The sequence below is a fragment of the Jatropha curcas genome, chromosome 3 (genome assembly GCF_041381405.1).
Source record: "Jatropha curcas cultivar XTBG-Jc1 chromosome 3, XTBG_Jcur_1.0, whole genome shotgun sequence".
Classification (NCBI taxonomy): domain Eukaryota; kingdom Viridiplantae; phylum Streptophyta; class Magnoliopsida; order Malpighiales; family Euphorbiaceae; genus Jatropha; species Jatropha curcas.
This window is the reverse complement of record NC_143153.1, coordinates 3,493,141-3,508,632: the sequence shown is the minus strand read 5'-3', so window position 1 is coordinate 3,508,632 and position 15,492 is coordinate 3,493,141. Positions and strand designations below refer to the sequence as shown.

The 15,492-nt window shown below is 31.9% G+C and overlaps 2 protein-coding genes across 3 annotated transcripts; one reads left to right on the top strand and one right to left on the bottom strand.

Annotated features, from left to right (window-relative positions):
* The first annotated feature begins 5,254 nt into the window (after positions 1 to 5,254).
* Positions 5,255 to 8,515, top strand: LOC105644398 (BSD domain-containing protein). Of its 2 annotated transcripts, XM_020683616.3 has the most exons (5): positions 5,255 to 5,572; positions 5,665 to 5,894; positions 5,979 to 6,071; positions 6,805 to 6,902; positions 8,184 to 8,515. In XM_020683616.3, exons 1-5 carry the CDS (start codon positions 5,413 to 5,415, stop codon positions 8,353 to 8,355), a joined length of 753 nt encoding a protein of 250 aa, XP_020539275.1. In that variant the 5' UTR covers positions 5,255 to 5,412; the 3' UTR covers positions 8,356 to 8,515. The 2 variants fall into 2 exon arrangements, with proteins under 2 accessions (XP_020539275.1, XP_012085114.1); XM_012229724.4 differs by lacking the exon at positions 5,979 to 6,071 and having other exon boundaries at positions 5,269 to 5,572; positions 5,665 to 5,792.
* A 2,759-nt stretch (positions 8,516 to 11,274) lies between these two features.
* Positions 11,275 to 14,661, bottom strand: LOC105644399 (cyclin-dependent kinase inhibitor 3). The gene is made up of 3 exons (XM_012229725.4): positions 13,957 to 14,661; positions 11,913 to 12,116; positions 11,275 to 11,761 (listed from the first exon to the last, which is right to left on the bottom strand). The coding sequence occupies exons 1-3, from the start codon at positions 14,403 to 14,405 to the stop codon at positions 11,692 to 11,694; spliced, it is 723 nt and encodes a 240-aa protein (XP_012085115.1). The 5' UTR covers positions 14,406 to 14,661; the 3' UTR covers positions 11,275 to 11,691.
* Positions 14,662 to 15,492: the final 831 nt, after the last annotated feature.

Below are 15,492 nucleotides of genomic sequence, written 5' to 3'. Positions count from 1 at the left end.
ACGCATAAATTAGAAGTACGACATGTCAACATTACATCATCTTTTGTTAATATAATAATTTAAACTCATTTTTATATTTTTTTAAATGATAAATGTTAAATTCTTTTTTCTTAATTTATTTAGATGTTCACTCAGCCGGAAAACACCGAGAGTTACATTAACTCACTAAATTAGTAAAAAACTCTTATGATTGAGATGACTTGAAGACTTTCTAATCCTCGTATAAATAATAAAACCAATCAAACCACACATGATTAGCATAAAATATTAAATTTTTGCAAAAAAATAATCATAATTATTATCATCAAGAAAGTGACAAATTTCATTTTCAATTGCAATTAAATATTACTATTTAACTACCGATATTAGTTGCAAAATCTAGGCATGGTTGGAGATGTAACCTAAATGACTAAATGGCTAAGATAAAAGCCGTACCTTTGGTTGTTCAGAAATCCTCTTCTTGAGACCTCGCTATCAATGCTTGCGTGTGATTAGACATTCAGATTTTCCGACACTAGCTGAGGTCATTACATGAGACTAAAAATTCCAAAAAAAAAAAAAATGTTCATTAGATCGAAATTAAATAAGAATCATAATAATCAATATTTCTTTTTAGATTATTCTAAATTGCAAAAACAAGAAATTCAGAAATGAAATTGCTGACATTTTTTTTTCATGGGCAAGCAGAAGCTCATTATTGAAAATCTTTATGGAGCAATTTGGGTCCCAAGGAGCACAAAGCATATCTTAATGGTATTTGTACCTAAAGGATTAAAGACTGGGAGTTGTGAAAAAACATTATCCAATACTACGCATTTATGTGTTTTTATATTATTTGTCTCATTTCGACATCCAATTGATGCCTTTTGCAATGTATTTTTTCAATAATATATTTTAATGTTTAGCTCAAAACCCATAATTCAATATCTACTTATCATGAAAAAAAAGGGAAAATTATGCTTAAATTAATTTTTAAAATTGCATTTCATATTCTATTAAGATCATGTTCGGCTATCACTTTTCATATAACTTTTAGTGTTTTAACTAGTCAAAATATTATTTTTATTATTTATAGTATTCTGTGGATTATGAAATATTACCTCATTTAATATTGAGTGAAATGCTAGTTAAACGGCTGTGAACAGACTCCAAGTCAATTACAATTATTATATGATATAATCTTTTTTACGAGATTAATTTTATTTTGAATTTCGTGTTTTTCTCTTTTTATAAATGTTTTTTACACGTAACTAACTTTAACTTTACAAAAGTTATTCGATGAACTTAACTCTAGATTAATTTTAAACATAACTCTAGATAATCCATTTCTAATGAGAACTTTATACTAAATTAATATTTTATTTAATTAACTTAAATGTGATGTGCAAGTGCAAGAAAGCTCTCAGGATGGATATGAATGTAGGTTTGGAAGGTGGAATAGCCAACAACTAGCAAATTCTCTATAGAAAGCCTGAAATTCAGGAACTTGACAAAAAAAAAAAAAAAAAAAAGAAATCTTGACTATCTATTCCTTTTGAATTCAGTAATGTCTTATTTGAAACACAAGACATGATTCATTACCCTACTACTAGATCACTCCATTACTCCAACTTAAGCCAGAATATTTCCTACAAAAAAGTTGTTGGATCTCTTTCTTCTTTTCTTTGCCCTTATCTCTTTCCTTTCTTTGGCTTTGTTTAAGGATGTGATGGCCTTCATTCTTGAAAAGTCCCTTTTCATTTATATCTTTAATCTTTTCCTATTATGGAGATAGTTTTTACCTCACTTCTTTAAATTTTATTCTTTTGATGTAAGTTCATGTGGCTTTGTCGTTCATGATCTCATTAATTGTTAATTATAAGTTTAATTAAGTAAGGATGGCTAAGTTAGTCCTTTTCTCATTAATCAAAATTCAAATTTTTTTTTTTAACAATCAAGGTATTGGTTGAAATGGTTAGCGATATCAATCCCTCTTAAGGATGAAAACACAATTACAATACTCCAAAAGCTCACTTTGTTGGAAGAGGATAAAAAACCTTTATGCTTAAGCTCTGTGGCTTGGGATTAAACATCGTCTTTATACTAAAAAAATCAAAAATTTTTATGAAGAAAGTGATGTAAGATAACTCAAGTTGTCAATCAATTATTTTGCATCACAATATATTCCATCCCTGAAATAGTTCTTGGATGTTTTTGATTCGTTGGAAGGAAACTCCAAAGGGACAAGGTAACATGCAATTATAAGTTCAACAATCTATCACTAAACAAATTGTATTTTATATTATAGTTTTATAAGTGGATACTGCACGTTAAGACATAATCTAATGGTAAAATTACAGACAGAGATAATCTAGTGGTAAAATTACAGGCAGGCATCAAAGAAATGTCAAAAAGAGAATGAAAAAGAAAAAACCTGTGCTGAAATTCCTTTGGCTTTTATATTTCAAACTTATCATATCGCTTTCCACTTGGAAGGAAAGGAAAGGAAAGGAAACGAACGGAAAGAAAGCAATAGAAAAGGTCAAAAAAGCATAAATAAATTGGAACAAAGAGCAATCAAAAACTTTGGAAAGGGAAGGCAGTGGAGGTGCGGCTACTTTATAATTATTTTATATCATTACCCACCACTGCCTAGCTAGTGGGTTAGTATAGGTGGGTCCTATGGGCTCCACTTCTTATATAATTACATTTATAGGATATTATTATTATTATTATTATTTGATATGATGTGTCCTACCACCACCACCACACCATTCCTTTCATGAACTACATAACATAACAACAAAATATTTTCTTGGTTTCAAGTCAAAGTCTTTAAGGTATGTCTGGCATGCATGGTCAATTAGACACATAGACATAAGCATGCATTGAAGAGGGCAAGCCACGGAAAAAAAAAAAAAAAAAAAATCCCTAAAAGGGATTATGGTTATTTTGTCACATGTGGCCTTAATTTTCTTGTGAGCTATGAGTACATTTTCAATTTTAGGATTATTTCAACTCCAACAAGTCAATATTTGATTCACTTTCTTTGTCTTAATAACATTTCCATGTTTCACACATGTTTTCTTTGCTTTGATTTAGTGCATTGGATTAATGCAAGTTCAATATTACAAATCATGCAATCAAATATGAGTGTAAGCTAATCTTTTTAAGCACTAAAATGTCTAAGGTTATATATATATATATTAGAGCGCAAAGAATTTTATACTTCTAATAAATACACTTTATAAAAATCGAATTGTATTCTTATCCTTATAAAAATATAAGTTATTTATTATTCATATCAGCATATTGTTTGTATTTTTTTTTAATGGCTCAATTACTAGAAAATTTTAATTTTTGATTTTTTTTTTAATTTTATCAATTAATATCATACACTTATCTTTTATTATTAATTTTGCTTTTGTCTAGAAGCCTATAGGATACGATCGAGTGATGCAGTGTTAAGAGGAAAAAAACCTGCTTAATGTTATTGATGGAGCGACGATAATCTGTCAAGAGTTTATTAATTAAAATTATATCAGATTCTTTCAAATTTGCGGTGAGATAGGAAAAGAGATTGTCTCAATAACGCAATTATGAAACACAAGAGAAGAGTCATGACAATGTGAGTTGGTGTGCTGTGGGCCAACTAACAACTAAATAAACAACAAACAGATGAACTCTAGATGGAGGTTATAATTGATAATAAAAAATAAGTCTAAGATAATAATTGAAAAAATCAAAAGTATTGACTTAATTTGAAAAAAAAACGTTAAATTTCATGGTTATTTTAGTGATTTAATATTTTTTAATTAAAAATTAGATATTCTTTGCAGAAGTTTATACATGAATGGAAACCAAAATTTTCTCTCTTTGAACAAATCAAGAACACAATCTTCACATACCATTTAAACATTTAAAAATTACCTCTTGAATGCTACTTTCAATACTCAAATCATTGAACTCTTATAGATTATTTATCAAATGCATTAATCTTGAAAGTTAATTTTTCATATTTAGCATCAATAATTTGTGATTAAGTAAAATTGAAATAACAAAAAAAAAAAAAATCCAAGTACCCATCATCAGATAGCCTTACATGATCATCCTAATCCGCGTAAATATAATTAAACAGAGGAGTGAGGAGTGACGGTGGAAGAATGAAGTCCCATCAATAGCCTATTTGCACGCGACCCGGCTCATCATTTCTAATCTCATGGACAACAACAGGCATCCTATGTTTACCCATAACCATACCTCAATCATTTTTATTTATTTTTCTCTCTCTCTCTTTTTATTTTTATTTTTAATTCTACAACAATTTTTTTCGCATCGGACGAGGTTCGAACCTGAATCTGTTATTAAGTGATACTTATATTTACATTAGGAGCTTTAGTGTGCAATTTTTCATATTTTTGTATGTGTGTGAATTAGAGATATATGTTAGCTTTTGAATCAATTCTTAGTTGGATTTATTTATTTATATCTAATTTGATAGAAAATAGAAATTTAAAATAATATCATCAAAATTAAATTCTCTTTTTAATAATTTAATATGGTTAAACATTACAAGTAAAATATAAAATCTAATTTGACTATCAATCACTTGGATCATTTAGAGTTTAATCCATCATTTGATTGGAATTTTAAAGTGTTGATTTTATAGATAAAAATTAAAATGAATGTGTAATCGAGGATAAAGTGAAAATAGCATAAGTCAGAGGATAAAATAAGGGAATAACATTTAATATAATCTCATTATATTTTACATTTGACTTTCATGTGCTCCCGATTCACACGTGCGATACGTTGACGAAGGGTAATAAATGAAAAATGGTAGACTTATAATTACATAAAGGGAAATTTGTTGCAAGGGATTTAGTGTTTGTTAGTATTAAGGGTTGGATGTTTATGATAAAATTGGGGGATGATTATCTTGCTATGTAGTGGGCTTCTCCTGTGGTCTTACCAGTGGGCGGATGGGCCAAAGGAAAAAACCCGAGGTCAGCTCAAGAAGGCCCACGTTGCGGCCCGATTTGTTTATCAGCCAATTTTCGCCTTCTACAGGAAAGCGATAATGTCGTTTAACGGAGCCTATAGATCTAGGCGTCACACTCACACTCACACGATACGAGGATGACAAGGAGATAAACGACAGAAGGAAAGTTTCCCTTTAATCTTATTAATTAGTAACAGTTGCTACTTGTTAGATTACAAAACTACAAAAATATTATTTACTGTTAAAGTTTGCTCTTATAAAATTAAAGAACGTAGCGTGCTTAGTTGGTCCGGTTGATGGATGGTCGTTTGATGACTGAACGGAATGCCAATTGACGTTTTATTGACACAGCTCATGGAATATATTGTCGTCTTTTAAGCGCAGTTTCAGAGACGAAAGAACAGAGCCCTATTTAGTTCTGCAACAATACCATGGACTGGTCTTCATGGTTTCGACGCAGTAATAAAAAAGACAACAGCCCAAATCAACGCCAGCAGCAAGAAGAAGAAGAGTTATTTGGAGTTACCCACCAATTAATCGATCATGTGAGGTCATTTACAGTTGACACATTCAAGAATTTCCCACTGCAAGGTAAACACTCAAAACCCACCAATCCATTTTCTGCTAATTGTTTTGTTCTGATACAGTTGTGGGTTTGTGATTATATGTATTGTTCTTTGTAGATGAAGAAGAGAGAACTAGTGGAGCTAGTTTTAGCGATGAAATTGTTCCTAGCACATCAGCTAGTGTTCGAAAGGATCTATCATTATGGCAGGAAAGACACGCTACTCTTGTTCTATCTAAAGTCAAGGTTTTTACTTCTAACTTTGCTATTTATTGGAATTTCGATGCTGTAGGAATTAGCTTGTGGTATATTCTATTGAAGGACTTTTTTTCTGACCGGCATAAATGGGTTAGTGATAGAACGTTTCTTGATTGAGTGCCCAGCTGTGGCAGGGATTGATATATTGGTGGTAAATAATCTGGGTTTTTGTAGAAACAAGGGATGTGCTGTAATTTGAACTTTCTGTACAATAAACAATTGGGAATGGAAGTGGGAAAGGCTGAACGGATAATTAGGAAATTCCATGTATATTTTCTCTCTCTCTCTCTCTCTCTCTTTTTAATGACTATTTGTTGTGCATTTAACTATTGTAGGTTGGATGAAGAGAAAAGTCAATTGAAGTCAGTGACATTAAACTGAAAATTTGAACAATGATTCAGATATGGCCTCCTAGTTTTTGATGAAAAAAAAAAAAAAAAGCAATCTGTGAAATAAGGAACTTTTAAGTCCATGAACTGGTAATTTTGGACTACTTTGGGATTTACTTAAGATTTCTGGCACTGTTGAGGTGTGGCCTAGTATTTATTGAGAACGTCTCTCAATGCTGACCATACACTAACCATTAAGAACAGGGTTTAGAAGGCAGTTTTTATCGTAACTTTCAATTTCCCCTGCCTGTTGACGGTGCATGGACAACATTTCCATATATTCATCAAAATGGTCACCATAATCCCAAGTATTTGTAGATATAATTGTAGTTGTTTTATTACCTATGTGGCCATGACTGTGAAGGAACATTTCAAATATGAAAATACTGACCAATATGAAGGCAGTACTGTCAGTTCTTTTCTTAGGAATTCTACAAGATAAGTATTTTGTGTATTTATCCTATAGGCATATTAACATTATGTTTATTTTTCTGTAACCTGCTGGCATTTCTTTCCGTACTTCAACTCGTGTAAAGAATGGTGACTGTCACTTGAAGTTATCTTTTGTTTAACTTATTTTTTCTTCCCCTTGTCTCTCCTTGCCTCTGCAGGAACTTTCACAGCTTAGATTTTTGTTGTGTCCTCGCCACTTGAAGGAACGGGAATTTTGGAGGATTTACTTCACACTTGTCAAAAGTCATGTGGCTGAGTAAGTTTTTACAAGTTTTCAGTGATTTAATCATAATAATTTTAATTTTTTGTTTGCAATAGAAGCTGTATATTCACTGGTACCTCAGGAGTTGCAAGATATGCTTGAACCAACATGAGAAAAAAGGCATTTATTGCTCATGTCATCCTGCCAACAGAAATGCTTCTGAAAATTGGAGTATAGATTTTCACTGAACTCTAAACAACTTAATTATTCTTACTCTCATTTCCCTTTGTAGACCAGATGTGGGTTGAAAGCAATGCCCATGCTTGTTTTCTTCTTAACAACATTATGAAAGAGTCTATCAATGTTGATTGGTTTTTGGGACAATTGTAAACTGAACTACTGTGGGACCATCCATAGATTTATAAAAAATATTACTTGAACATATCATACCTTATGATAGCAGAATAATTTACACAATAAAGCTGAAATGGATAAATGACAACTTCAGTTATAGATTTCTGTGCTCATTTAATCTCATGGTCATGCTAAAGTACATGTTCATTGTTTACATGCATAACTATTGCAATGAAATTTGAGTCAGATGCATACCATGTAATTGGGCATGTGGTATATATAAACATTCAGTACGGTAACTAAGGTTCTCTGACTAGGGATCCCTTTGAGTAGGAAAGAATACATAGAAAAGGGACAAAAATGGGATAGTTGAACATGCACTTAATTTGGTTGGTTTAGTTCTTAAGAGAATAATCAAGGCTTGAAAAATAGTTGATGAACAAAAAGCCAAAGGAGGGGAAAAAGAAAAAAAAAGAAAACACTTTTATGTGGGCAGGCAGATTGTGTAGTTTGTTTCTTGGTGAGGCTCAGGAACTTTGAGATTTAAGTAATTTTTAGTTCGGTCTACCAATGCAAGCCGTTAGCCATAGATGAATGTTGGTAATCATTTTTGGTTTGAGGTTTAGTCATACATGGTGACTCTGAATTCATTTTGTTGATTTTATTCTTGTTGAAATGTTTATATCTACATCGTTTTCTTAGGTATATGATCTAGTTCCAGTTTAATGATAAGAATGGTCCAAGATTTTCTGTTTTTTTTCCTTAAATCGCTTTGCAGTAATAACAATTAAGATTAATAAATAAGCATTTGCTATCTCATGAATGTCATGAGATCCATGATGGTTATTTCTTGCTCTTTCAACTGTTAATCTATGGTATTTTGTTATCCCTTTTCTGTCTCTCATAATCATAATATCCAAATATTATTAGTTTGTACATCCACACAACTGATGATATGTTGGTTCTTGGGTTAATCATCAGATATGAACTACGGGCTGTACGACTAGCAAAACTTAAGAAGATGGCAATGGAGAATGAAATATCTTCAGATTCTAGTGCATTTGAAGTTGAAATGGGAGAGACAAAGCATGCAAAATGTTCACAACCTCCAAGTCCGCGAGATCGTTCTCTAATCCCTATTCGTCTTGAGTAGAAGCAAGGATATATGTTTTGATCTAATTTCACTTGGAAGAGAAATTGCTTTGTTTTGATATCTGTGCACCTCTTTTGCTCACTTGAGCAAAAGAAATTGTGTATTGGCTGCATATAGAATGGTGAACTACCGCAAAAGAAATTACTAGCCTTGAAACTCAGTTTTTTGTTTTGCCCATTCTTTGACTTAACTAGTTGGCCCCTAATATGGAGGTAATAGAGAGGAATAGAGGATTAATATAACTCATGTCTTTTGGTGCAGGGGCGAAATGAAATTTTTTTGGTGTCTCGTTGGTACATATCATGGTGGGATGTTAGACTAAGACTAAGGTGGGATGTAGTCCGAGACTAAGGGTGTAAATAACTTGAGCCAACTCGAGCTTGAATCGAGCTCGAGCTGTTAATGAGCCGAGCTCGAGCCTAATGATGTTCGGCTCGAAAGCTCTTTGAGTTTTATTAAGTCCTATCGAGCTTTTTTATATATATGGATATAATATTTATCTGAAACTTATTCAAGCCTTGAGCCTGAGCTCAATGTTTTTTGAGTTGAACTCAAGTGTCTCAGCCAAGCTCAAATCTAGCATTTTCAGGCTCTTTAAGTTTTGGACCGTGCTTCGAGTTCAGCTTGGCTCATTCACTTTGCTGACTGAGGCGAAGCCGTAACAAGGTAGCCACAGGAATTGAATCTGAATTCTTGGCAATGGAAATGCCTTCTTTCCCAACGAACTAGTACAACATTAAAACACCAGACAAAATCTGTTGCGTTAGCAATCTGGTTTGGCCAATAAGAACAAATACTACTTCAGAAATGAAGGATGACATGACTGCTTATAAAAACCTTTTTATTGCTTTACAATTGGCTGATATAATGCTGATGTACTAATCTGAGTAAAATTCCTGTCAAAATGAAATTCTGACATAATAAATGATAATTTATTATTTTCCTTCCCTAAGGCTCTATATTAAATAATTTACAAATATTTTAGTGGATAATTGGAATTTGGATTTCTGAGTTTCTATGGAAACGGTGAGACCATAAATTTTTTTTTTTTTAAGGTGTAATTAGGTGGTTTGGCATTCACACTAGTGTTATAGAGTTTTAGAGAAGATTATAAAATGTTATTTTATATAAGATTTGAGAAAAAAACAGTTAAATAATTGATAATTATTAAAACAGTTAATAATTATTAAAATAATTAATTTTACTAAATACAATTAAAAATCTAAATCGATTATCACTCCAACTAATGTAACTAATGCAATGTTGGTCCACGTAGATTTTTTTTTTTTAGGAGAAACGTTTAAAGATGATATAGAGAGGGATGGAATCCATCCGTGTCCCAATGCGTTTGGGTACGAATAAATCATATTTAATTGGCTAGAAGAGAATTTCTATAAACGGAGAATGTGGTATGACTGAACTTAAATATTTGATATCTTCTCTTTAAAAATATATATATTCCCTATTAAAATATAACTATTTGACTAACAAAATTATTAGCCTAGTATTTTTATGTTGATATAACCTTATCTAAACCATGAAAAAATTATAATAAACCTTCTTTAGACTGCATGTTCCAAAATGGGTTCTCAAACGCTTCCTTCTGCATCTGAAAACGGGGATGGCCTCCAATTGTAGGTAAGAGAGTATTTTCCTTTATCCCTTACACGAAGAAATTAATTACTATTTATTCTCTGAAATTTATAAATTAAAATTTTAATTGTAGAAATTAATTTAATAATCTTTTTATTTTCTTTACATTTAATCAAATTTTATCTAATAATTTAATCTAAATATATGAATGACTATTTATGTATTTATTTTGAAAAAAAAAAGAAGACGATTTTCTAGGAAAAACAAATTTTTTAGTTAGGAGCTTTGCAATTAAGATAATTTCTTAATTTTTTTTTTCTTTTAAAAGAAAAAAGAATCAAGGAAGCAACAAGATGCAAGTGTGCTGAAATGAAGGACAGAAAAGTATCAAGCTAACAGCTTCCAGTCTTCAAAATTAAAAAAAAAAAAAAAAAAAAAAAAATTATGAAGCTCGAGAATAGAAAAGAGAAAAGGACACAATCAAATCTATATTGAAAAGAAGTAACCTGTGATGTAAAACTCTGCAGTACTGGACAATGTCCCATGTGAATAGGCAAACTCGCCAATGCAAGAGTCTCCATTAATGACATTCAATAAATGCTTCTTGACAAGCTCAACAAATTTACCACCACTAGTTTCTACACTTCCGGAGATACTAGACAAAAATATTTAAATAACAGTCAAAGAAAAGTAAAAATAAAAAAACTCCACTGCTACAAAGAGACTGAACATCTGAAGTAAGATTCTGCAGAACAATCCAAGGCTGTAACAACCCCAACACCCTCACCACCACCACCTCCTCTTACCGCTAGTGATTTTTCAAACCTAAATGTCCAAAACATAATGGGGCCAGTAGTTCCCTATTCAACTACCAGAGACCATATTCAAATATAACAACAATTTAATATTAATAAAAAGAGTAAAAGAAAAAAGGAAAAAAGGAAGGGGGAGGGGGAAAATAGTACTGACAAGCCTAGTTCTCTTGTGCAGGTAGTTGAGTAGAGTGGTCCTATGAACATTCATTCAAGAACATTTATATATTTGATAGAAACTTTCAAGAAACATAAAAAGCACTTGAGGGGAAAAACCAGTAATTAATCATCTAAACCAAACATTAGTTTAGTCCAAACAATCAGTGAACCTGTCCTGACCACCACCATCAGCAAATCTCACACAAGGTCACGACAAGTAGGACAGAAAACAATCTAATCTAGATTTACATGCTTAGAAACATCGCCATCAAAAACTTAAATTGAATGTGGGTAATGCTTGGATACATAGATGAGATGTATTGTGAAAAATGCAGGGAACAAAAACAAAGGAAAATACAAGCACATAAAATGAGTTACATTTATTACCAAAAAGAACATTCATGGTTCGTCCCTAAGTATAGACAAAAGTAAAACTCATAGTGAAAAAGAGAGAAGAAAAGAAAATCTAGCAACTAGATATACCTCCTAAAAATTACAATAATGAAACATCTAAACCCTAAGTTATATGTTCTCCCCCCAAAGCTCTCCTCTTCAATGATTCTTTTGCCTTTCCACTTAACCAATTATTTTTTATTTGTTATCTGGCTAATTTATAATTCATTAGCCATACATTCAGATATTTGATTTACGCATCTTCCGCGTCTTCAATTCTTTTTACAATCAGCACCTCATTGAAAAACCCTTTAGCATGAAATCAAAGAAGTACTGAAGGAGTTTGAGGGGATGGAAGTCCTAGTGATAAGATAACTGCTTAAGGAATCACTTGGACCCATTCATAGCGTCCAGGCAAGGGCAAATCATTGACAACATCAAAGTTGTACCTGCAAAATTGCGGCAAACAAAAAAGCAGGCTTATTATTGCAATCTAGTTGAAATAACCAATTGCATTTTCCCTTCTGCATGCTATATATCATAAAAATATACATGAAGTATGGTATATACTATAGCGTGTGAAAAAGTATTGCATCATACTTTTCACTAAATAGTCTCTGTTGCTTCTGTTCTGCACATGCAAAAAATTCATCCATTTCATGTGTTGTCGGGATATTTCTCTCGATGTCATTCCTAGCCCTACGGTTAGTTGCGGTAGAACTTCCTTGTCTTGTGGTGGAACCTGGGGTTCCAATCGCATCTGAGTCTCTTATCAAGCTGCATGGTGTGCTTTCTCTAGTGCTCCTGCTTCAAAATATATTATATCAAAATAATGCCAGTATACGTATATAGTTGCGATGTGAAGTCGTATATGCATAAATTATTTCATTGGCCCTAGAATAATTTCTCTGAACTTCTTTCTAAGCAATAATTGAAAACTTATAGTAAATATATAATTAAACTGAAAAAATAAATTGAAATAAAATAATGACAATTATTTTGGAAAAGGAAATTATGCAAAGAAAGTAACTCGCACTATTTAAAAGGACAACATCCAATTTGGAAGTCAGGAGCCATACAATGAAAGCAAGAAACTGAAACTTTTTGTCACCTACTGATAGCCCTAAAACAGAGTATCCCACATAAATATGTCTCTGTTACTAGGCCCCATGAATGTGATATATCGTATCCACTAGCATGCTAACACAAATGAGGCAGAAATGTTATAGGCTAGCATATTACAACCAAAAAATAAAAATACGAAGAAAAACCAAAATCTACCAAGATGGTAATCTAAACCAAGGATATCACAAGCACCCCCGCCCACCCCCTCCTTAGCACAGTACATGTGATCCTGCCATTAAACTGTATTTCGACCTATTACAGACCTGAATTCTAAATCATAATTGAGGGTCCAGAAAATGATCTCAAAAAGAACGGGTCATGAACTAATTTTGCCAGCAACTGAAGACTACCAAGATTATTTGCAGACCAGCAATGTTTAAGGACAACAGAGATGATAAATCAGAAAAATTATTCTTCATTCCATTCCGTAGTACCCTTAAAAAAAAAAAAAAAAAAAAAAAAAGGTAAAAAATAATTTCCACAATACAAAGAAATGCCACTTGCAACATTAATAACTCTGCTGGTGGGCACATGTTGCATAATGGAAACCTGTGTAACACATAAATTAAAAGAACCATATTCCACAAGTCACCAACATCACTAATCTTTTCTTGGAAGCAATTTTATAGAGTAGCAATAGTATTAATGTATCACATGAAAGCGAATTTTTCAAAATCAAATATGAAAGCGAAAGCTCAAAAACATTTCATAATGATAGAAACCCCCAAAAGACTGCTTTTTTATTATTATTATTTTTTCGTATCTCCATGCAGAAGAAATAATATAAGCCCCATCATCTCAGCACAAGTTCTTATCTTGTGTTGTACTAGTGGCCCAGTTCCTCAACTGAAGTGATGCAGACAACAAAATTAATCAATCAGACAAACGCCAACTTCATCACTATCACAAAAATATGAAGGAACAAAAAAAAAATGCAGAATAACAACATTACTAAAAATTAATTTACGAAAATACAACATTAATAAAATTAATTTGAAGAGTACTAAAGCAGCTTGTAAAGAAAAAAATATTCAGCATGGATGTTTTCAATATAAAGTTCAAACCTCTCGTAAAAGCAAAGAGAGTAGTAAATGTGCATTTTAGTAGAAGGAAATATCCTCTTCTCCCTTCTCTTCAGAGAAAGTGAAGAGCCTGGAAAGGGAAAAAAATGTAAAATGAAAAAGGATTGAAAGGATTCTTCTGGAAATAACAGTCAAGAAGGAAACTTGATGGACCAAAAAGAAAGCTCGATAACCAGGGAAAACAGAGGAGACCAAAAAGCTTAAAGAATATCCGACGAGAAATCATGGAAAAACAAGCCTCGTAACTCAACCTAGAGCAATCAAAAACCTCACAAACTGAACTTAAAAAGCCCCAAAAACAAGTGACAAAAAAAAAAAGATAGAAAACCAAAAACAAAAGGAAGCTACATTGAAAAGTTCATGCCCAAAAACAGTGTTTTAAAAAGAAAAGGAGGAACCCACTTGGGTCAAACACAAAGAACAAGCAAAGACCATACCTTTCTCTGGATTCAAACTCCAAATAGTTCTCTCCAAAAGAAGCCTCAATACCCAAATCCTCTGCTTCACATTTCTTATCAAAACACCCTTCTCCTTCCTCCACCTTCTCAAAATCACCGGCAACCGCTTTCACCTTACTCAACCTAGAACTCCCCTTAGGCAATTTCTTGTTAGAGGCGAGTTGTTGAGGTATTTCAGGTTTCTTAGTTCCGTTAAGCAAAGGCGGAGGATGCTTTTCAAGGCGGCGGCTCCTAAGCTGAAGGTAGGAGAAGGATGAAGAATCTGGGTTGGTACTGGTAGGAGAAGAAGAAGAAGAATGAAGACGCTGAAGGGCTAGGGTTTTAGCTCTTGTACGAACACCTAAGGTGGTGGATTGAGAATGAGAGAGTGAGAGCTCCATGACTGCTACGTCAGCTGTGATTTTAGATTTCTTCATGTACTTGCCCATTTGATTTGATGAAATCCTAATTTGTTTTGAATGTGAATCTGAATCTTTAGTTACTATTGTATGACTGTATCTGTGTCTGGCTATCTAAGGTTAAGGTTTCATGGGGAAAAGGGACACTCACAATACAAAGCAAAGCAGAGATTGTAGAGAGAGAGAGAGAGGGAGGGAAAGAAGAGGGAGGGACCTATTTTGTATCTGAAAGAGGGAGAGAGAGAGAGAGAGAGAAGTTAGGGTTGGGTTGGGTTGGGTTGGGTTGGGATTAGGGAAACATTTCTATTGCACCCTCTTTATTTTTTATTTTCTAATTATTTTTTATTTTCTAATTTTCTTTTTGTTTGCAAAGGTTGTGTATAATATAAAATAAATAAATATATAATTTTATACCTTTTTTTTTCTTCTTCACCAAAAAATAATAAATGTATAAGCAATTAAATAAATTTATGAAGTGATCTGGCAATAATGCTAATAATTTTTTTTGTTGTTTCTCTTTGCATTTTTCTTATATTTTGCCTTCTTATTTCCTATCACTTACTTCCAAACAAAATAAATAATCCTCACGTCCCATTTTATTTGCATAGTTTGACAAAATACGTATATTAAGAATTTAGTCAATATAAATTATTTTATCATTTTTTACCCTTAATTCAATAAAATATTAATAATAATTTTTCATTTAATAAACAATCATAAAGGTTAATACAGGAAAAATAAATTGTTTACATATCTAAATTTAGAAATCTTACAAATAATTTGAGACATAAAAAAAATAACAAGCAAACAAAATGAGGCAAAGGAGTAATAAATAATTCCTAAACTTAAATAGTTTGTTGATAGACTGTTGAAATATTAATTACTGTTTGTTTTAGCTGTTTATTAAGGTAGGTGACTAGTGAATGATAGTTGTTTAGTTGATTAATGTTGGTTATTTATTAGTAAAATTTTACTCCAATTGTCTTAAAATATAAATCGTTTTTTATAATTATTTTATCCAAAAATATAAATTATTTTGACTATTTTAAAGAGTAATAAATAATATTTTTCTAATATTATATTTTGAAACTTATAATCACTAAAAAACGACTTATAT

Excerpts from the sequence above, each read along its gene's own strand:
- LOC105644398 (XM_020683616.3), top strand. The coding sequence starts at position 5,413 with ATGGACTGGTCTTCATGGTTTCGACGCAGTAATAAAAAAGACAACAGC. Across the intron at positions 5,573-5,664 it reads CAAGAATTTCCCACTGCAAG|ATGAAGAAGAGAGAACTAGT; the intron begins GTAAACACTCAA and ends TGTTCTTTGTAG. Across the intron at positions 5,895-5,978 it reads TTTCTGACCGGCATAAATGG|AAACAAGGGATGTGCTGTAA; the intron begins GTTAGTGATAGA and ends GGGTTTTTGTAG.
- LOC105644399 (XM_012229725.4), bottom strand. The coding sequence starts at position 14,405 with ATGGGCAAGTACATGAAGAAATCTAAAATCACAGCTGACGTAGCAGTC. Across the intron at positions 12,117-13,956 it reads GAGTTTGAATCCAGAGAAAG|GAGCACTAGAGAAAGCACAC; the intron begins GTATGGTCTTTG and ends ATTTTGAAGCAG. Across the intron at positions 11,762-11,912 it reads CAGAGACTATTTAGTGAAAA|GTACAACTTTGATGTTGTCA; the intron begins GTATGATGCAAT and ends GCAATTTTGCAG.